Source organism: Miniopterus schreibersii, assembly GCF_964146895.1.
Source record: "Miniopterus schreibersii genome assembly, chromosome: X".
NCBI lineage: Eukaryota > Metazoa > Chordata > Mammalia > Chiroptera > Miniopteridae > Miniopterus > Miniopterus schreibersii.
Window position 1 is genome coordinate 7,615,647 of NC_138104.1, and position 23,665 is coordinate 7,639,311.

The following is a 23,665-nucleotide window of genomic DNA, read 5'->3' on the forward strand; positions in this document are numbered from 1 at the left end:
GATGTCAAGTTGATTGTGAAAATATGCTCATCTGTTTTAATTTAATCTGTTACTTACCTCTTGCATTATGAATTCAGACAAATAGATAAAAGAACAGATTCTTTCAACATATTTTAATATACCTTACCTTATGACTTCATTGAATAATTCATAGTTTAACTAGCTCATGATCTAAATTTAGGAAAAATTCTCTTAAAAAAATAACAAAACAAATACATAACAATGATTGTTGGTGGTCCGATTTACATATCACAGTATATACTGTGCTGAGTGGACTTTTAATGAGGCTATCTCCTAAGCCATAAATGCCATGCCAAAATAAACTCATAATAACGTAAATCTTAAAAACTGCTCATGGTTTTTAGAATGCTAGATACCTCACTCAAAACTCTTCTTATTCCTCTTTATTCATTCTAACATAAAGAACACTTACCATCCTAATTTTGGATTACTTGGCCCTTAAGTAATTTTGTTTTACCAAGAGGCTAATATAAATCCCAATAAAATTTCTTATATTTCTCTAAGCAAGCCACTTAACCTCTTTTTCAAGCTACGATTCAAAAAATACTCATATATAAGTCAGAAACAAAAATATTCTCAATACAGGTACTTCCAAGAAAACATGAGGGCCGGTGTCGATTATTATTACTAGTGAAATACTCCACTTCCTTAAATAAATATAAAAACTTCAAAGTATTACTGTAAAAAGAAATACTATGCCAAATTACCAAGCAGGGAAAGCTGTTAAGTACTTTTAGGTGGCTTATAAATTCTTGAGAAGGTGGAACGTTTGTACTGCAACTTAATTATGAGATTCTATTATTTTAGTAAATTACATTTCTAATCAAAACACAGACTTATTACAGAAATTTTGGAAAATACAAAAGAGCACAAAAAAAATTTTTAAATCACTCATACTCACCAAGCAGAGACGCCCTGAAAGTGTTACAATGTTTGTGTGAAAGTATTTGCCATGTAATTCTGTATGTACCATTTTGCAGCCTGTTTTTTTTTAACTTAATGAATTGAACATTATCCCACTTCATTAAAAACTCTACTGCAAGTAGTTCATCTTGAAATTACATCTAAAATGGGTTTTGCATAAGTACATTTTGAAAAAAATTATTAAATTCAATTAGCAAGCAAAAATGAAAGGAGGGGTACTATTAAAAATACTGTACTGGGAAAAATCCTCAACACTGGCAAAGATACAATGAGATGAGCATTTTCAAATGCTCCTTGGAATTGGTACACGCTCCCTGCACAGTAACTTGCCTTATTTATCAAAGAGCTTTTAAAAAGTTTAAATTCTCTGATCCAGTCACTTTAATTCTATAAATCTAGTCTTAGAAAAAAATCAGACTGAGACAATTTATATAAAATAATGTTCATTTCAGAATTACTTAGAATAGCCTGAAATGTAAAACCACCTATAGAAAACAATTGAAAAATGTTTAAATAAATTATAGCACACCCATATGTAGGAATATTCTATAGCCACTCTTTTCAAAGAAATTTTAATGGTATGGGAAAAAGTTTATGTATAATGTTAAGTGAAAAATGAAGTAGGATACAAAACTATGTGAATTATGATCCCAACTGTAATACATATTCTTTGAAAGTAGGTGGAAGTAAATATAGCAAAATGCTGAGTGGCTATTGGGGGTTATTGGTTTTCTTCATAATTTCCTTTGTTTTCTGATTTTTCTACAATGGTCAAAAATATTTTTATATACAAAAATTGTTTAAGAACATTGGGAATACTCTAGCAAATGTTTTCAATACCCATCTCTCAGTTTATTGAGAATGAGAAGGAAATCAAATGTCTAAAATGTATCAAAATATGTTTTGGCAGGTTATAAATTAAAATCTGCTCAAAGTACAGCCAGTTAACTATTGCAATTTAGGACAGATACTTTTTTTAACTGAGAAAAAGATTCTCACTTTTGTCAATTTCTCTCAAGGAAGAAAATAAGAAGACATACCAATAAAAATGTTTTCAGAGAGTAAAAATTCTTTTCCAGGTCAGGAACAGGAATTTTTCTCAATTAGAATTTACAAGATCTATTTTATTTTTTAAAAATGTCTTTATTGATTTCAGGGAGGGGGAGGGGAGGGGGAGGGGGACATCAATGATGAGAGAGTCCCTGATCCGCTGCCTCCTGCACTCCGCCTACTGGGGATTGACCCTGAAACGCGGGCATGTGCCCTGACTGGGAATTGAACCTCGATCTCCTGGATCATAGGTCGATGCTCAACCGATGAGCCACGCCAGCTGGGCTACAGGATCTATTTTATACAACATTCATATACAAGCAGAAATACCTTCTTGTATATGAAATTCTAGCAAGGTACTAACAAAATAGCAAAAATTATCCATAATAAAACTAAATATAAAATTGAAATATTTGTGTACCCCTGAATACAAAATGGGAACATAACTGTTAACCTTTAAGTCTACTATGCTATATTTCAACCTCTGAAATAATTTTTTCCCCTGAACTCCTATGGGACTTAAGATACAGCATTCATTTTGGCTCTTACCATTTTACTTCCATGTATGGCTGATTGTCTTTATAAATGTTAGATTTCATCCATCAATTGCTTCTGGACTGAGTTTTTTGGAAGACTAACACTGTATCTTACAAAATAGTTGATTTTAAGCTTACTCTGTTACTGAAGATTTTAATAACTTAAGGCACATTTTTTTCTTATTCATGTTTCTAATACCTGCAGATTTAATATAATTATCTTCAGGTATATCTACAAATATTTAAACAGTCTGATCTAAGACTTGGAAAGGTGAAATTGAGAAGAACAATCCTGTTAAAGGGGCACAGAATGAGTAGAGGTGAGCATATTTGGGGCAAAAGATTAGCTCTGTCAAACAAGGTAGAGAATAAAGAAGAGATAAAAAGAAAAATTAAAGATGTTGGGAAACCAGATAGGTGGAATGTTATGGAAAATACAAAAAAAGACTTCTCTGGAAAAAGGTGGAATAATAGGAAAATGGGACCCTCACCACCACAGCAAGGCAGCAGTTCGTTGGACCTGAGTAATGTTATCCTGTATTCTGCTTTACACAAAACATTTTCCCTCCAATTTGTCACAGTCCCTACCGGGCCCTCAGCAGAATGACTATCAGCTGCTATTTAATGTCCTGCTTGCACTTTACCCACGGCTCTCTCAAATGACATGGAAGCATAGATGAGACTGATGAATGTCAGAGGGATGGAGGAGGGCGGGTGGGTGGAGGGGGAGAGAGTAACCAAAGAATTTATATGCATATATACACAACCCAAGGACATGGACAATGGTGGGGAGAGGGGCTGGGGAGGGGGAAGGAACAGGGTGGAACGGGTCATTGGGGAGAAAAAGGGACATCTGTAATATTTTAAACAAAAATAAAATTTTTTTAAAAATGTGGGAAAGGGAAAGTTAACCTGACAGATGCATGTTTTTCAAGAACAATGGTAGACCCCTGCCCCCTGAGAAAAGGTCTGTCCCACATATCTAATATTGCTAAAGGCTAATTTCCTGTCCCTGGTATGGGTATGTCAATCCTTAGCTTACCCTGCTTGTATCCTGATTTCAAGCTCTTGATTTTAGGTAAAAATTTCTTGGTTGATAATTTTTCTTTTACTTTAACATCTCTATTCAGTTTGTTTTCTAGTAGACCTAGAAACCTCAGTAATCAATTACTTCTTCCCAAATGGGAAGAGTGGAAGAAAAGGCCCCATTCTATTTCAGATGTTTGCATGTCACCTTTATAGTATGGTTAGAATCTATATTTTTAAATAAAATTACATATATTTAAGGTGTACAACATATTTTAATACACATATACATAGTGAAATGATTACTACAGTCAAGCTAATAAATATGTCCATTTCTTTATACAGTTACCATTTTTCGGTGCATGTGGTGAGAGAACCAGAAATCTCCTCTCAGCAAATTTCCAGTATACAATATAGTATTATTAAGTATAGTCATCATGCTCTGCACCGAACCTTTAGACTTATTTATCCCACACAATTGCAACTTTGTAGCCCTTGACCAACATCTCCCTGTTCCCCGACCTCCCTGACCCCGCTGACCACCTTTCTGTTGTCTGAGAAGCTGTACTATGTTAAGGTTTAAGTTGTGCCACATAAGCAGAGTCTCAAGGAGCTGACCCACTGATGAAAGAGGAACTAAGTCACACATGAGAGGAGACAACAGAAACTGAAACGACCATGACTTAGCTCAAGTCCCACAGGAGTCAGAGGCTGGGACATACCTGCTCCTCAGTCAACTGAACCAGGCCAGGGCTGATATTCAGTTTGCAAAAGGAAGAAGTCTTAAGGAATAAAAGGGAAAATACGGCCTTCACAGTAGCTCTGGGAGAATCTCAAGGAAAACTCAACTAAGACCACAGATAGATTTAAGGTAAAACTAAAATAAGATTGACATCTTCTAGGATAGGGAAAAAGAGAAGGTTCTTGGGGAAAAGCTGAAATCTGATGGCTGGATAGAGCCAAGGGAGAGCGGGCTCTCTAAGACTTAGCTTTTCCCAGCTTAATTGCTGTGTATCTGCTACACATATCAGTAACTGACCATAGTGTATAGGTATAAATTCTCAGAGCCAAGTACTTACTACTCTCAAGACACCTGCTCTAAGAAAATGGTTACAAATGTTTGGAGAATGTTCTTGAGTCTGAAGGCAAAGAAAAAAAAACACCAAAAGTACTTGGAGTTGTAAACAGGGTACTTAGGATATTTTTATAGGAGAAAAGACAAAAAATGAGAGCAGTTAACCTTACACTGGTGTTTGTTTTTAATAAAAGCAAGACAGTGCAGTTGGGGTAAGTTTTCAGAGCTGCCTAAACAATGCTCTTAACTCCAGGTTCATTGACTTCCAGTAACACCTCACAGATCCAACATAGAAAACTAAAATAATACCATTTCATGGGAGGGTTGAACATGATCTTACAACCATTTCAGGTTTATCATTATAGCTACAAACTTAATATAATATTGTTAATAACAGTCTATATCATAATTAAGTCTAAATGTAAAGCTAGAAAGCAAAAATAAAATCTGAAAGCTGTCAAAAATCATTGAAAAGTGACAGACCTGATAGATTAGGACCTTAAATTCCAAGTACTTCCAAAAAAGAGAGCCACTAAAAATTACTTATTTTACTAGAGTAACAGACTAAATCTAAGCAGTTACTGAATAAATCATTCCAAAAGTCTTTTGGAAATTTGAGGGAAATAAACCAAGCCTCCCAAGTTCTTCCTTAACCTAGTCTCCTGACCTTGCTCTGAATACCACATACTTAACTCCATCCAAATTTATGAATCATCATTGACAAGGAGTATAAATTGCCTTATTGGAGCCTTTGAAATTTCTATTTTCATCTGAAAGATTCAGACAGATTTTTTCTGAGCTCAGATCATTAGATTTAGGCTCTTCTCAGGTTTAGGTCTTTCATGCTGAAGGTACTCTAAACTGTCATGCTGTTGCTATATTTCATCTGTGAAGAACACCAAATACACACTCATGCAAGAGTAAGTACCGAGACAACCCACCAAAACCAGACATGGGCTATTTTTTATTATTGGTTTGCATTCTCCTCTATTAACACAAATAATAAGAATTATATAATGAAATAAATTGACAGTATTCCCAAAGAAGTATTAAATGAAGGCAAAGAAATAAATATTTTAATTTTTAAAAAAAAATTAACTGATTCAGGTCGGCCAGTGTGGCCAAGTGGTCGGTTTGATTCCCGATCAGGACACATGCCTGGGGTTTCAGGCTCAATCCCCAGTAGGGGGCGTGCAGGACACAGTCGATCAATGACTCTCTCATCATTGATGCTTCTCTCTCTCTCCCTCCTCTCCCTTCCTCTCTTTGAAATCAATAAAGACATATTAAAAAAATTTAACTGATTCAGTAAGTCAAAGATCTGATTTTCACCATCATTAGGCTTGAAGTTTCTCTTTGACCCTACATTCATTCTCCTTAATTACTTCCAAAGTAAAGCAAAGTTCATTTTAATATATGTGATGTAAAATATCTGTACACATTAAGATTAATCTATGTATCATACTCAGAGCTTTTTTTAAAAAAAAAAATCATTTATATGAATACATTCATGATTCATGTACACTTAGTTACACAGATGACAATGAAGCCATCTTCAGGAAGAAAATTTACCTATTTTCCCCCCAAGATATCTTTTTTTTATTAATTTTTTAAAAATATATCTTTGTTGATTTCAGAGAGAGGAAAGGAGAGGGAGAGAGAGATAGAAACATCAATGATGAGAGAGTCATTGATCGGCTGCCTCCTGCACGTCTCCGACTGGGGATCTAGACCACAACCCAAGCATGTGCCCTGACCGGAAATCGAACCCTGATCGCCTAAATCCTAGGTCGATGCTCAACCGCTGAGCCACGCCCGGTCGGGACCCCCAAAATCTTAAGGTGGAATCCTGCAAACCCAATCCAGCCCACCACCTGTTTTTGTGAAGTTTTATCAGAATACAGACATGCTTATTTTTTGCATATTGTCTGTGGCTGCGACCGAGACCATATGGCTGGCAAAGCCCTAAATATTTATCTGGTCCTTTACACAAAGTTTGCCAACCCCTGTCCCAAAGCAATGGTCCATAACCAAGAGTGTTCATTAAAAATCACTTGGGAGCCCGGCTGGGCGTGCCTCAGCGGTTGAGCATCGACCTAGGATCTAGGAGATCAAGGTTCGATTCCTGGTCAGGGCACACGCCCAGGTTTCAGGCTCCATCCCCAGCACAGGGCGTGCAGGAGGGAGCCAACCAATGACCCTGTCATCAATGATGTTTCTGTCTCTCTCCCTCTTTCTTCCCCTTCCTCTCTCTAAAATCAATAAACATGGGTTTTAAAAAACAATAATTAATTAATTAATTAATTTAAGTAAATACCACTTGGGAACCTTTTTCAAAAGATACCTGTCTGTAATCCCCCATCTCCCCTTCCTGATTTCATAGTTGGTTAGGTACCACTGCTTGGTTAGTAGTACTACTATTCACCTGACATCTTCTCCTCTGTATGTCGTCAGCAGTGCTAGCACTCTATGCACTGCGCATGCTCCACACGCTCTACTTTAAATAGCACTGGCATTTAATACTTACTTAATACTTTAACCACTTCCTCCTCCTTGGAACTCTTCCCCTTTTGATTTCTACAGCATCACTTTCCCAGTGTAACACATTTCGAATGTCACTTTCTATGAAGCCTCTGCCTTCTCAGGTAGAATTAATAATGGCCCTCTTTCCCAGCTCTCTGGTGGCATTCTTTAGATACTTCTAAAGCTAAACTATATTTACTCATGGTTGCACCCAAAGTGTTTCCATTTGTGCATGGTACAAAGTAGATACTCAATTAAGTATCCAACAAATGGCCAGGTACATGAATTTTAGACTGTAGATGGAGGCCTTGACAATATGATGCCTATGTAAACAAAAATAACACCATATTGGGTGAGTGAAAGCTAAAGAAACAAAAAAACTCCTGTTTGAGGCATATATAGCTCTCTACCATCCTGAAAAAATAACTAACCTGATTTTTCCCTCTAGATTTCTCTCCTTTTCTTTTCAAACTGCTGGAGCTGCAAACAACACTAAACCACAGATTAACCAAAACAGGAATTTTAGGCTATACCATTACTTCCCCGGTCAACTTATACCTAGCTCACTATTGAGGCTTCATACTATTATCCAACTGAAGCTCTTCTCTCCTTCAAACTCAACCAACAATGAATGAGTGCCCACTTATTTATTAAACACTATTGAGCTCAACTGAGACATCAAGCACCGTGCCAAGTGTTTTCTATGCATTATCCTCACTTAAGCCTATGCTAGGCAAACAGAATACAGTCTCTACTCCCCCAGAGTTCACAGTAGAGTGAGGAAGAAAGGCTTGAGCACATGTAACAAATACAATGCATAATGTGTTAAACTCTATGACAGAGGTAAGGCTAAGTAGGACTCAAAAACATAAAACTGACAGGCAGCTAGGAGATGAGTAACATCAGAACATATGCAGCAGTAGAGACAAGTAGAGGATGATTGGGAAACTGAGAGGAGAGGGAATGGGATAAGGAATGGAAAAGGTGAGTTAAGATATGACTTCTGAAGAGCATGCTGAGGCCTCCTGTTATTATTTTGCATGCAGGAAGTAATCAGTCAAGACTTTGGGTTAGAGAGTGATATTAGGTTTTAAAAGCAGAGATCAAATAATTACCAGCAGTATGTTGGAAGGATAGGAAGAGTAAGGCTGGATTTAGGAGACCATTAAAAAAGAAAAGAAGGCAGAGACATCCCAGAAATAGAACCAACTGACTGATGTGGAAGTAGAAAGAGTTGAAGATAAAGGATTCAGAAAGAGAATCGTTTCAGGGTGGGGAGTTAATGAATATTGGTTTAGACAGGTTGAGTTTACGATGCCTACACAACAGCTATGTATACCAGACAAATATGCTGCCACTATTTCATTCTCCACAGTGACTACTGTATATCACTTATCTCCTGAAAAAATCATGCACTGCCCTTCCCCATCCCCTCCTATCCAGCTGAAATTCCTGTTTAATATTTAAAGACCCTGCAATCATCCCACATTACTCAATTCCAATCCACTACTGCCAGTCTCAATGACCCATTCTAGTATAGCTCATCTGTTTCCTGGACTCATCCCTTTTTTTAAACCTTACCATCTCTAGAGAGCAGTCTTAACTACCTAGATTGGCAAGACTCCTCACCCACAGAAGAATTTAAAAAGTGTATACTACAATTGTCATATATGTAGATTTGTGGCATGCCCGATAAACCATCAAAATCAGAAATCCTTTTTCTCTGGGGTGCCAAGCACTCCATTGGTACTCAGTAAATAACAAAGTAAAGACTATGTAATTGGTCTTTTTATTTTCAGAGGCAACAAAAAATATCTTGAGGGTAACACAGAATCAGAATATTCTTATATAGTATGTATACAGGATTTTCACCCTAAAAACAGCAAAATAATGCTAATAACAATATATTAACAGGAGTCTGATTATATACTAAATGAAGTACCATATCCATCTCTGTTAGAAAACTACTAAGCAGTAATCATGACATTTTTAAATGTCATTTTTGGTTAGGTAGCTTAAAAGGCAGTCTAAAATAATCTAATGATTAAGAATTAATCTGAGCATCATCCTATGCACCAGGTGGTCACCGGTTTGATTGCCGGGTCAGGGCACATGCCTGGGTTTCAGGCTCAATCCCTGGTTTGGGAGGTGGCCAATCAGTGTTTCTCTCTCATTGATGTTTCTCTCTCCCTCTTCCTTCCTCTCTCTTAAAAAAAAAAAAAAAAAAATCATTAAAAACATTAAAAAAAAAAAAAAAAAAAAAAGAATTCTGACTTTGCAGTTAACTGGCCCTGGACTCAAATTCTATCTCTGCCACATACTCGCTATAATAACCACAGCCAGGTTACTTAACTTCTCTAAGCCTCAGCTTCCTTATCTGTAAAGTGAAAATAAATACCTTCCTACCTCAAAGTACGATAAACAAGATCATGTACTTAAAGTACATATCCCAGTCCCTAACACGGTTTAAGTGTTCAATAAATGTTAGCTATTTCTACTATTGAAAAAAGCAGGAAAAATATTCAGAGGATTTCTTTTTTATTAATCTTCACCTGAGGATATTTTTTTCCACTGATTTTTTTTTTTTTTTAGAAAGAGTGGGGTGGGGGGAAAAACATCAATGTGATTCATCTGCTGGTTGCCTCCGGCACATGCTCCAACCAAGCCTGCAACTGTGACCCTTCCATCTATGAGCCAACACTCTAACCACTAAGCAAACCTGGCCAGGGCCAGGGGATTTCTTAATATATGTGAGTAAAATTTAGTTTGAAAAGGGGAAAGTTTAGGAGTGACCTGAGGATAGTCATGAGATATATGAAGAAACCATTCCTTGAATGGAAAAAGACAGACCTAGAATAAATGACTTTAAATTAAGCAAGATACTTGAGTTATACAGAAGGATGAATTTCTGAACTGTTATATAATACACTAGTCCTGTTTCAGAATGCTTGGGTAGAATCACAATTTCTTGATATATTTAAGAATGGGACAAAAATATTATGTTGGATGGTTTGTAGGTAATCATGCCTAGAGGTAAGGAAGATGAATGAAATGGCCTTTTTTTTTTTTTAATCTTTATTGATTTCAGAGAGAGGAAGGGAGAGGGAGAGAGTTGAAACATCAATGATGAGAGTCATTGATCGGCTGCCTCCTGCATGCCCCTGACTGGGGATCAAGCCCACAACCCAGGCATGTGCCCTGACCGGGAATCGAACACCGATCTCCTGGATCTTAGGCCGACACTCAACCGCTGAGCCCCGCCTGGCCAGGCTGAAATGGCCTTTTGGATTCCTTCTGTTCTTAAGAGTCTGTGACCTATCTGACACTGGTACCAATTAGAACAGTACCTATCCGATGTAGATACTCTTAATGATCTCACCACCAATGGCATCCAGAAAGAGTAAGTTCTTGAAATATACTCCTTTCAAGTGTCTCCTTAAACAAAATGAAAATAGTGGTAACTCATAATTTTACTTGGAAATTTGCATTTCTTGGCTAGATGGTTGGAGAATAAGAGTAGGTGGTGCAGATGTGGTGTCTCCATATGGCTTCAACAGGAACTGGAAACCATTCTGGAAAAATATATATCTTTCTTAACTGCAAAAACAGAGCCTCATATTATAAAAACCTTAGTACTCTGCCAAATTTCTCCTGGTCCACCTTGGTGCTATATACTTAAAGGTGGTGTAAAAAGAGATGAATATGTTCTTGTGGAATGGCTTTTCCTCCCCCTGATCCTTGTGGCTGACATGAAAACCTTGGAAATTTGCCTATGGCAGTAAGAACATAGAAACCACACACCCGTACCTCCCGCTCTACTGCAACCTCCCATCCTCTCGAGACTGACCCATCTGGCCACCTATATACACTTTCACATCAAGCCCCAGCCTCTTCTCTCTATACTTTTCTTTGGGGCAAGTGAGCACCTCTGGAGCCAACACCAAGGACCAGCACTCCTGTTTTCGATTACTTTCAATGACCTACTTTTCACCTAGAAATCTAGATAAACAGGAGCCAGGACAAACAGGCTCACAAGACAAAATGCTTTAAAAACTCAATTAGGAAAGCTGATTATCTAGTTTATATGTAGCTTATCTACCTGCATGAAGCTCTTCACTTTTCTCTCCCTTCCTATTTGATTTATGGCTCTTTTATTACTTAGACAAATCTACACAGGGAAAAGTAAAGACGAAAACTAAAATTTGATTATTTTGGTTACTTGATCGTATGTACTTCATCTAAAAATGATATAATGGAAGGAGCAAAACTAAAGGCTAAAAGGAAACTTCAAAATTATTTCAATGTTAAACATAAATGCTACGCTAGTCCTATCCGCTATGCAAGTTATTTAAATTCTGACATTTTGGGAGAATGGGAAGGAGCAAAATTATACATCCAGGCTCAAAAGTTCTCTTTCTGCCACTATTCTGGCTGTGGGCCAGATGCCCACAGCCTCAACACGGCTTCAACATGCTTTTCCTAAAGTAACTCTTTGTATATTTTATAGCACTTTTTGTCATGCAACATCACTGTTTAGTAAGCAGTGACACAGCATTATCTGTTTACTGCTGGCGAAAAGACAAATAAGTTAATGACCTGTCTAAAGTTACATAATGTGTCAGTGGCAGAGTTATTTAAAAAACAGGCTCCATGCCCTCGCTGGCATGGCTCAGTGGTTAGAGTGTGGGCTGGCGTGGCTCAGTGGTTAGAGTGTTGGGTCTCGGGTTTGATTCCCAGTCAAGAGCACATACCTGAGTTGCAGGTTTGATCCCATCCCCTGTTGGGGCACATGCGGGAGGCAACCAATTGATGTGTCTCTCACATCAATGTTTCTCTCCCTTCCCCTCTCTCTCTCCCCCTCCCTTCCTTCCTTCCTCTCTCTCTAAAAAAACCAATGGAAAAAATATCCTCCAGTGAGGATTCAAAGAACACACACACAAAACAACAACAAAAAACAGGCTCCATGACTTCCCAGCCCAGCATGCTTTTCATTAGCCTATGCTAATATTAGCAGTATCTTATTATTTACAAATAATACCTAGAATGGTGGCTACCATTTATCAAGTCTTAACCACATGACAGGCACCAGGCTCTCTCTTTTAATTCTCACAATATCCCTGTGAAGCAATTACTGTCATTATCTCCTTTTGGCAGGGGAAGAAATCGTGACATAGAGAAGTAAATAATTTTCCCAGGGTCACCCAGCTAGTAAGTGACAAAGCTGGGGTACAAATCCAAGACTGTTAATATAGTTTGTGGTCTTCACCTCCAATATTGTTCCACTCCCTAGATCAAGGAACAAGTTGCTATGTATAACTCATTACACTTGAGGGGGGGGGGGGAATCAACTCCCTACACTATACCATTAAAAATTAATCAAACCAACGTACAATAGTGAAACCTGTACAAAATTCTGATGCTTTCTTCACATTAAGTCCAAATAGATTAAATCTCCACTGAATTTAGCAATACAGCCAAATGTATGATACTGCTTCATTTAAAACTAGGCACTGCGTTTGTTAATAACACTGTAACATTAGGGACCAAAACTGCTCCTGTTCTGACTAGAGCAATATGTCAAGTAACAAAAACTCTCACAAGTAGGATATAGAAGCATTTTCCAGGCATATTCATAGTGCCAAGGAATAAATAATGGGGTGATAAGGCTTATAGTACAACCCATGTCAAGTAAATAGTGTTCTTTCTTTGCATCTGAATTTGTTTTTAAGGGTGAGGAAATAAAAACATGCTGTTATGGTTCTCAAGTCAGCAAGCCTCAGTAACATGAAATCTAAAGCCACATTTAAACAAATCAAAATCACATTAAACATGGAGCACTCTATTGGTATCTACTGTTTTGGGGGTGGGGAAGATAAACATTTTCAGTGAAGATCTCATTACAACAAAAGCAGTCTGACTTCTAAATTCCCATTTGTGCCAATACTGATTCTAGGGTTTGAGACTATTTACCTTAAAGCAAATTTCTAATGTTGTCCCTGAACTTCTTCGTATGGTTTTTTCTAATACTAGAAGACTGCTTTTCAAAATAAATTATTTCTGATCATCAAAATGATAGCCTTCCTCCCATCAGATTCTTTGTGAAATGAGATTACTTTTAGTTCCTACAAACACAGATATCTGTTCTGTCAAATCCATCTTTAAAATAATGAAACGCTTCATAGTGAAGCTCCTGGAGGTAAATTTACAGATGTAATTTCAATAAAGAGCTCAAAGGAGAAAAATAACCAAATGAAAAGAAACAATTTCAATGTAAACAATAATGTATCATAAATATTAACTGAGATGACACTACTTTCCCAAAAGGGCAATACAGTATCTTGACAATCTGGTTACTGGTAGTGAAGACAGCTATAGGAACATTACTATAGCATAGCTTCAGAAAAACTGTAAAACTCACCATGTTACCCAAAGTCATTAATGCTGTTATATACCTGAATCACAATACAATACTTTGCTCAGCAACTGCTAACATTTTTTTGTTGAAAGGGTACTGTCATCTTCATTTGTAATGACAATTACTTTATGATGGAAGATAAAAACACATCAAAATTTAATTAAATTTAACCCATCTCCAACAAATACACTATTTCCTGGAAATAAAGCTCTACTCTACAAAAAAAAGAAAAAATGAAGATGGCTTATGGGAAAAGGTCTCTTCTCCAGGAAGCTAAAAATAGAAATTATCAAAGAAAGCAACTTTTTGGCATGACAGAGACCACTGGTGGGGGTTGCACAGAATATGAATTTGGAATCTACATCTGTTGAGTCTCAGTGTCTTTCAAATGACTTTCAAAATAAAATCTTATTTTGGCAAAAATAAATGAAGACTTTAACACATGATACACTCAAATTAAGCAAACTGCTTATTTTCTAAGTCAACAACGCCTTCAAGAAGATTTTAATTATTTTTGAAAAGAAAAAATTTTGAGTAATATAAATATTGATTCACTCCTTTTTTGCATTTGCTATTTTTAATTAAATTTATTGGGGTGAGCCCGGCCGGAGTGGCTCAGCAGTTGAACATCAACCTACAATCCAGGAGATTGAGGTTCGATTCCCGGTCAGGGCACATGCCCGGGTTGCGGGCTCAATCCCCAGTCAGAGGCGTGCAGGAGGCAGCCGATCCACGACTCTCTCATCAGTGATGCTTCTATCTCTCCCTCTCCCTTCCTCTCTCTAAAATCAATAAAGATATATTTAAAAGAAATGTATTCCGGTGACACTGGTTAATAACATTATATAGTTTCAAGTGATTCATTCCTTTTTTGTTGAATGATAAGTAAATTAAACCCAGCCTTGGAATTTGCTGGTTTAGGGAGGAAAAAAAAAGGCTGCAATTTAAAATTATATTCAGTTAATAAGGTAATACACTCTAAAATAAGCAATTTCTTCCCTGATGAGTTTAAAATAAGTTTTAGTCTCAAGAAGCAGAAATCCCAACTTACCAGCTTCGTGCCTCTTTTAATTTCCTTTTGGACATCTTCAATAGAAAATCCACCAAGACTTTCATTATCAGAGTGTGATGATACCAAAGCAGATGAAAAGAGCTATAAATTACATTTAAAAAAAATTAAGGTTCATATATAAAGAAATTACAGTGAAACAGTGAACAAGATGTTAAATTTAAAAGGAAATATTCTTGTAAAAATGGCATAGTGTTAGTGAAAAACCATTTCTTAAAAATTTAACTGAATTTTTCTTCTTAGAATTCAGGACTAGTCATTGTTAAGATTCTTCTAGTTTCAGGTCTCTCAGTTGCTGCTGGTATACTTACCATGCACTTATGGTGTGCTGCCACCTTCTGGTTTTCAGATATTAGCAACTGTCCACATTCCTTGTCTCGATTTGACTTACAAAAGCCACACTTACGTTGTCTTGTAGGCCCTTTTTTCTGTTCAACAGAGCTTGACATGATTTTTAAATTGCCTTTAGAATGCCACTTTATAAGCCTCAAGAAATGCTACAGAGAATAAGAAGGGTGACAAAATGGTTAGTTTCGTTTAAAATCAGTTTACACAGTCATGTAAGTTGTTTAATATCTGAGTTAAGTTTTAATATATGCTTTTTAAATGGCTTTTAAGTGTTGACAAATCAATATTAAAATTTAAGATGCCTCCATAATGAAAAATTATGTATTTATGTATAACAATGAAGTAAGTGAGAAAGATCAAACTGCTCCCAACTTAGGGGATATGTGAAATAATTAGAACTGTTTCTGCATAGATAAGTAAAAAATGGACAATGTTATTAAATTCATCATTTACATAATGCAAAATATTTTTCATGTATAGCTAGGTGTCCCTTTAAGGAACCAAAAAATTATATATCTAAGAAAAGAGCAAAAAATACTAAGAAAACTACACAATACCCAAAACCAACAGAATTCTATAACTGCACAATTCCAAAGAAAGAGAAATAAATTTACTTAATGATGACTTTGGAATAATTATTTTTAAACTTATTTTCAAGTTTAAAAAAATCATGTCCAAGTCTTTAACAAATTAATTTTGCTATTGTATTCCATTTTCAAGTAAAGAAAAGATTAGACTTGTAACAGTCTATTCAAAAACACAAATTTTAGGAACCAATCATTTATAAGAACAACTGTATTATCTGACTCAGATTTACTCCAAAAGTCTGCTTATTAAAGTTACAAACTAACAGTAGCGTTCTAAATACAGTAACTTTCCCACTTAAATTAGTAATATTGTATAAAGGTAGGAAAATATTTCTGAATGAGTCTTAAATTCAGTCAAAGTGTAATTATAGGTAAGATAGTCAAACAAAAAAGGGAAGAAAAGCTCTAGCATATAAGGTTTCAGATTTAGGTCATCAAGCTCAACAGATTCTTCAGAAATATTAAACAAATGTAAAATCAGTTATTTGATTTGTGTAGTTTTTCCAAGTCAACAGAACTAAGCAGTTCAGGAACCAGGTTGTCACAAATAAATCACAATTAATAAAACCTCAAGTCTGTGTCTTAAAATTTACTATTTTTTCCAATTTTAAATATATTTTAACATTTTCATAATACTATGTTTAAAAAAATAGACTCACTAACACTACATTATAGCTTTCTGAGAAAGCACCTATTCACCAAGAAGAGTAAAAACTGGATGCCAGCAACGTAGTAGCTACAAACCATTTAGCACTTGGCAATATAAAAATGCAGATAATCAAAATGTAAAGTGAAGCCACAAAGAAACAGTTCTTATCAATTTATATCTAGATTTTTCTTTTTAACAAAACTTCAAAGGCCCTGACGGTCTCTGTTGATGGGTTTAACAAACTTTGAATGCTATGTACAATTTTAAATACCTCAGTCTTCCAAATGGGACAGGATGGAACTGTATTCACAGCACTGGGTATAAACCGTGAAACTGATTGAAAATAGGCAGCAAATACTTTTAGGATTAAAGGGAAAAAAGAACATAACAAAGAAACAAAAGAAACAAAAGGGGAAGTGTGTTTGCATTTGCTCAGGCAAATATGTGTTCAGTTGCTTTATCAAGAATATAGCTGCCAAAATCTTTAGAATTAACTATGCAAAACACCAAAATTCATAAATAGCACCAAAATTTGCTATTTGTGTTCTAAATTAGTTTTCTTTACTACTACGCAATAGCAGGCACTATGAAACCACTGTAATACATTCAGCATTTGTCCCGCTCATCCTTGGCCAGTTGAAAGGATGGCACATTGTGAATCTAATTTGTACAGGCATCTTTAATGTGTAATTTCTATTCAGTGCTAGCTAGCATAGGCTATAAAATCAGCTTAAGATAAAGAAAATTCCTAAATTAGAAAATCACTTTTTATTCTTGAAATTAATTCTGAAAATGTTACCCCCCGAATTGTATCCATATTGAATTCTGCCTCTTTCAATTTATAAACAGGTAAATTTCTCATCATAATTTTGAGAACCTGCTTTTCTAGCTATCAAAGACCCCAAAATCCAAAAGAAAAAGGTACATTTTATTTTGCATTCAAAAATATTTTAGTGTATTTTTTCTGTAATTGGTTAAAATGTAATTTGTAAAGTGAACAGAAACACACAAATGTGCACAAAACCAATAAAAAAAACTTTCCCCAATGTGCAATGAGTGAATGGATTTTTCCACTAAAATTCAAATAATGCATCTGTGCACATCTTGCTAATTTTTTACAGCCTCCTTCTAAAACATGAAGTGGAAAACATCATGGAAACAATGAGTTCTAGCAAAAATGTCTTTATCATAAAAATACAGATTTTTATCTAAATGCTGTCACATTTGTGGTATCTAGGTAAGGAGAATAAGGGCATTGCAAGGACCAATATTAAGGGGTTCATAATAATCCACGCAGCTACATGGCATTTTAATTTTAGTCTAAAATGTTTTTCAGGGCATGCAAAGATCAAAGTTTGATGCATTCACCGAACAATGAAACGGTTTCCATAACATTATAAGCAATGTTATAAAGCAGAAATAAACAGACAAAGATAACAACGGTGGAAAACAATTTAAATGTCTGAAAAATATAAAAGCCCGATTAGTTAAGCTGAAGCAATCAATGCATTTCTGATTTTCCAAGATGCTGTGAAGCACCAAGGTAGAAATAAGCTGAAACATCAAGGAGAGCATTCAAGAGCTAACTCGAGCTCATTCAATGCCTGGTATCTGAAAGACCATTTTCACAAAAAACAAAACAAAAACTGCAGTTCCGGAAGATCAAACGATTCTACACGCGAGCAAGTTGAAATATACAGATTCAAAATATATCAATGTGATCCCCAAAGAAGCAGTATTTATGTCAGGAAAGTTACAGTGAAGAGAAATAGACGAATAAGAAATGAACCGGAAGGGCACCTGAATTTGGTTGCACGATATTACATGCTTCGCATTGCTTTTTGCGGTTATTCAAAAGGAAACTGAAGGAATTTTCCAGTTGTTTCAAACCGAAGGGTAGAGCAAGAATTTGATCTGTATGAATAAGACCTGATATTAAGTCCGTAAGCCGATGAAAAGGAAGGATTTTTCAACTTCCACTCAATATCGAAACGAACACATTTCAAAAGAATGCCGTGCTGTTCGTCCATATAATAAAGGATAGTACACATAACGTACAGGATCCTCTCCGTTATTTATTCAGTACACACTAGACTCCGAGATCTCCCGCTAATATAGCGCTAGATAAACTCGCAAAACTATCTTCCTCTAAAGCACTTTAGCAGGTTCCTTTCGGTCAAGTCAGGGTCCCCAAATTGTCCTTTTCCAATCCTCTGGAATCCCGAAAAATATCATCCTACCACTTTCTTGAGCCCTCCTCCCCTAGGAGTTCGCCCTCTAAGTCTTCGTTTCATCTCTGTTTTACCCCTAATTCCCCCCACCCGGACTTTTTCCTCTTTCTGGAAGGCTAACCCTCTTGCCATCCTCACAATTCTTCCTCTTACTCTTCCCAAACTGGGAGCCTCCCTCCTTCCCAAATATGTACTAAGCAATGGCAAAGACTAAATATTCCCAGTATTTTTTCCTCCCTAAATGTTGCGCCCCCTCCCCCGAAGTCTACGCTTAAGCCTCACCTCTCCCTCAGCTCCTCTAACGCACTTTTCTTAGCAGCCTCTTAGCCAAGCGCCTTCAATGAGCGGCGCTTCTAGGGTCCCCGACAATAAAGCGAGACCACCGAGAGTCCCCCTAAACAACGGGCAGGGGCGGCGGCCTGGCAACCGCCATCCTCCTTGTCCTCTCCCGCCAGGCAGAGAATGGGGGGCCCCGGGGTTCTGTGGGGACTCACCGGCAGGGCCGAGAGGCGAACGGCAGGGGAGAAGCGCCAGTGAGGGGAAAGAGAAAGAAGTCTGTCTCGGTTGTCGGCAGCGCCTGAGAGCGGGGCTCTGTCGCCGGAGGTTGTTTCCTTTCATTCGAGGAGACGGGCTCGCGGAGTGCCCTTACGTCGCCCCCCCTCGCACGCAACGACTCACAGGGCGTGAGACGCCCGAACGCGCCGCGGCTCCTGATTGGCTGCAGCCAAGGGACCGCTGAAGCCGCAGGGCCACGGCGCATGAGCAGACCCGCCCCCAGCTCGGAGCTGGGCGACAGGCCCCGCCTCCTGCTCGCGCGCGTACCTTCTATTCTCCGGTCGGTCGCTCAGCCAAGTGTTTGCGGGCAGGATTCGACGAGATAGAGAAAGAGAATCAAAGCTGTAGCTGTGGGTTGGGCGAGGAAGCGGCAGGGTTGGGACTAGAAGCCGTTGGATGGGGGCCCTGGGGAACCAGTTTGCAACAGTGATTCATGTGGGTAGGCCTTATCCCTTGCACTTGTTCACCGAGGCCTTTTCACATCCATTATTTCATTGTACTCTCGTGGCATCATTTTGAGGTCTTCCGTTCTCTCATTTTACTGCCAGGAAAGACTGAGACGCTCGTAGTGGAGTCAGTCTACCTCAATTTCAGTCCTTAGGCGAATCATGTTCATTTCTGTACCTTAATTTTTTGTCTTTAAAATGGGGATGAAATGGTATCTACCGGGTTTATTGTGAGGAAGAAATGAAATAATGCAAGTGTGTATTAGCGTCCCTGGCATATAACAGGCCCTCTATAAATGCTGAGATTATCATAATCAGAAAAGATGAGTGCTTTTCTTTATAACTCATACAGGTAAACCAGACACCTAAACGAACACTTTCCTCTTTGCTGTATGAAGCTAGAATGCTTGGGTTTGAATCCCAGCTCCCCCATTTCTAGCTCTATGACCTTGAGCGTGGTGCATTACCTCTCTCTCCCTCAGTTTCAACACGTCCAGATCTCCTAGGGTTGTTAAGAGAAATGAGTTAATATATGTAAATTATATAGAATAATACTTGGGCATATAGTATGCCCTATATAAGGGTCAGCTTTTATTATTTTCTACTTGGCTCACGAGTGCAAGCCTGTGGTTTAAGAGAAAAAAGCCCTAACAGATGAAAATTTAAAGATGTCCTTGAAGTAGCTACCTTTCCTGAAAGGGGGGTGGGGGAGGGGGTGGATTTCCATTGTTTTGATCCAGTGCTGTTCCATTCTTGATGTTTTCCTCTGCAATGTTAACCTTAAATTGTAATCCTCAAGAAAACAGTAACCATGTTGGTGTAACGTTGTATCCCATACAAGCAGATAAATAATAACTCATTTAGCTGCATGGGACTGTTAGTCCTTTCACCCAGGCTCTGTACCATGAAAGAGAGTGGCTCGAGATTTACATTACGAAGACCCAGAATGTATATTCCAAACATTTACAGTATATTTGAAAACAGGTCCCTCAGTATCATTTTCCACCAGCTTTACACACTTGCTGATGTCAAAATGAGACTGATGATTGTGTTAGTGACAAAATGTAGTGCCTATGCACTGTCATTTTTTTAGATTTCTCCCCACATCCCCACATTTTGCTGTCTTTTATTCATTCTATCATCCATGCATTCATTTCAACAAAATTTGATTCAGTAAACATCTGCAAAACTTCTAATTTCCAAACACAAAAGAGACATAGATTGACTCAATTCCTGACCCTGAGCTCATGATCTATAAAAGGAGACTGAAAAACAAATATAGTGTGATGTGATAAATGCTATCTTAGAGGTGTGCCTGGTGTAGACATCCTCTGCTTATTATGTACAAAGCACTATGCTAAGGTAGAACACAACAGTGAATAAGACACAGCCTTTGCCCTCACCTCTTTACAGTAGAACAGGGAAAAGACAAATACAGTAGCAATCATAGGAGATGGACTGCAGCAAGTGCCTTAAAAGTTGGAAAGGAAGTGCCGGGGCTCTGTGCTGGGAGTTCAGAAGAGGAAGAGAAGAGTGACTCCTTTTAGTTCCAGGCCCCAAGTCTGGTACCCAGTTCCAATTAGCACGACTGATAGATGCAGCCTGTTATTTCAAGGGCTACAGAAAGGAGTCAGATTGTGATAACAGGCCCTTAACAATGCCTGAGGATACAGCAAATGATCTCTTAATCTCTTATGGATCCACCAGTACACTCCTACCAACATTCTTCCAGTCTTTTTCTTGCAGCTCTAGATCCCACTTTTTGTACCTCATTCTCAGCAAAGGCCTTAACTTCCTGACTTATTTAGAGTAGGGCCATCTGAGCTAAGCTATATTTTGTACACCCATCCTTTTTTTTGCTTCCTTCAAGACTCAGAGAAAGAACTGTCCTTCTACTTTTTAAAGCTAAAACTGTGGTTTTAATCACATCTTTTCTGTGCTCTGGAAGAACTGATTTCCTAATTGTTTGCTGCTCCAGCAGCATCAATTGCCTGGCCTTTAAACACATAGGATTCCTCTACCTTCACTGCCAGACTGTGTTCTTTGCTTCCAATCGCTCTCCAATCACTCATTCGGCAGGCTTTGGCAGATATTTTCTGTATGCCAGACATCGGGGTTTTGAAAAGCAATAAGACACAGTTCCTGCCTTCAAGGAATTCTCGGTGTGAGGAAGAAAATCAGGGATTTCTAATGAGGAAGAAAACAGAATTTCAGGACAATAGGTAAGATGCTATAATACAATTATGTGCCACAAAGATTGATGAACTCTGTCCAGAGGAGGAGGAAATACATCCCTAGAGAGGACATGTTTTGAGTTGGGTCTTGCAGGACAGGTCCAGGCCCCACAAAATCTGGATTCCATCTTCACAACTTGTCTCCACCCTCATTCTTGACATCTCTGTTACGTTGAACACTTTTTGACTGTGTACTTACTCTTAAACTTCAACCTACCTCAGTTCATAACAAGGACTCTAACTCTGGCTCTCTGGTTGCTATTTCAGTGGCTTTTGTAGGTTTCCCGTCTCATGTTATAATGCTGGCTTTGACCTAGAGGAGTCTTAGACCCTGTGATGGTCTATTGTTATGCCACCCCAGGAGTTCTTAAACTGTGGAAGTGAGAATTACTTGAGGAGCTTGTTAAACAGACATATTTTTGTATGCCACCCCGCTCCCATTCTGAAGGTCTGGGCCCAGAAATCTGCCTTCTTCAACTGCCCAGCTATTCTGATGCAGACTGTTGAGGACCACACATTAAGAAGCTGCCCTCCATCCTTTTCTGTAGAATTGATACAATCTCTTGACTTCATTGTAACCTGTAGACAAGTGCTTAGCAACTGCATCTGCTCTGCTTAGATCAGCCTGTCCTTGAGCTTAAATGACTAAGTTCTGCACAAGCAAATTCATCCTCTTCAGCAACTTAAGAGTAATTGCTTTTCCCATCTTCAGTGTTCCTGAGTAAAATGCCGCTGACATTCCTGCTCCTGCTTAAAGCAAAGGCTAAATCCACCCACATGCCTATGACCTCCCTTCTGGCTGTAATCAACACCAGCGGGTCATTTATTCACTCATCAAGTACATTTTGATCACTTATTATGTGTTAGGTGAAAATGGTCATGGTGGTCTTGGTGTAGCAGTGGGGGCAGACCTTAATCAAGTAATCACATAAACAAATATAAAATTACAACTGTGACTAGTGCAAAGCAAGTGCTCCAAATGGCACTTAAACAGAACTCCATTTGCAAATTTTGTATATTGGATACATTTTATATTTCTTATTCTTTACTTTAAAATTCTATTGATTTGTGTGATATACTGTACAAGAGTCAGAAGACCTGGATTTGACTCACTGACCTTCCACTAACTAGCGGAGTGACCTTGGGCTATTCATTTGAATTCTCTGAGCCTTAGTTTACATATCAGTCAAATGAGATTAATATCCTTCCCAAATTTGTTTTGGAGTACAAATGAATGTTCTTGCCCCAGTAACTATGAAGGACAGATTTTTTTGTGTATCCGTTAACTGACATATCATTTGACAGATCTACCTGCTAATGTTGGCTCCCAGCATTTGGCCCCTATGCTCTTCTACTTAGTTTCTGTGGTTGTTGTTTATTTTTTAATTTCCACTTATGGTATTGGTTAGGTTTCATAAAATTCTTAATTCTGTCCAGCGTCCGGAGCTACTCGGATACCTAACTGCCTTGGTGGACTTTGCTGGTGATGTCTCTCCCTTGTTCAGCAATTTGAAGGTGGGTATGGTACAGGATCTGCCCAGGAAACATATAAGTGAGGCTGGGGAAATGCATGGACATCTCTAAAATGTTGTTTGTTGAATGTTGAATAAAAACAGAAACTGAACTCAATATCGATGGCAATATTGGCAAAGTAATTAAACTTTATCGTGCTGATGCTTGCCAAATAATAAGAGGTAACCGACTTTGGACAATGCACCAGGCACCCTGCTAAGTATCTTATTCAATCTTTACAACAGCCCCAAGAGGTAGGGAGTATCATTAGTCTGGTTTTTACAGAGGAAGAAAGACTATTGAGCAATTAAGTAACTTGCCCAAGGTCACACAGCTAGGAAGGGGAAGAACCTTGTGTCAAGTCTACATTGTTTTGACCCCATTAAGTCAAGCTCTTTATCTCTATGTCTCTTATTCACTTGTTTATGTGTTTATTGTCTCTCTCCTCAGGGCAGGGGCTTTGT

General features: G+C 37.8%; 1 protein-coding gene across 4 annotated transcripts in view; it reads right to left on the reverse strand.

The window, feature by feature from the left end:
• Positions 1-19,125, reverse strand: part of PHF6 (PHD finger protein 6) — a 51,216-nt gene extending 32,091 nt beyond the window's left edge. For all 4 annotated transcript variants that reach the window (XM_081126521.1, XM_081126519.1, XM_081126520.1 and 1 more), the window contains exons 1-3: positions 18,949-19,125; positions 14,951-15,136; positions 14,622-14,723 (exon numbers count right to left, since the gene is read on the reverse strand). In XM_081126521.1, the coding sequence (XP_080982647.1) occupies positions 14,622-14,723; positions 14,951-15,088 (240 nt within the window). In that variant the 5' untranslated portion in view covers positions 15,089-15,136; positions 18,949-19,125. The remainder of the gene's footprint in view (positions 1-14,621; positions 14,724-14,950; positions 15,137-18,948) is intronic.
• Positions 19,126-23,665: the final 4,540 nt, after the last annotated feature.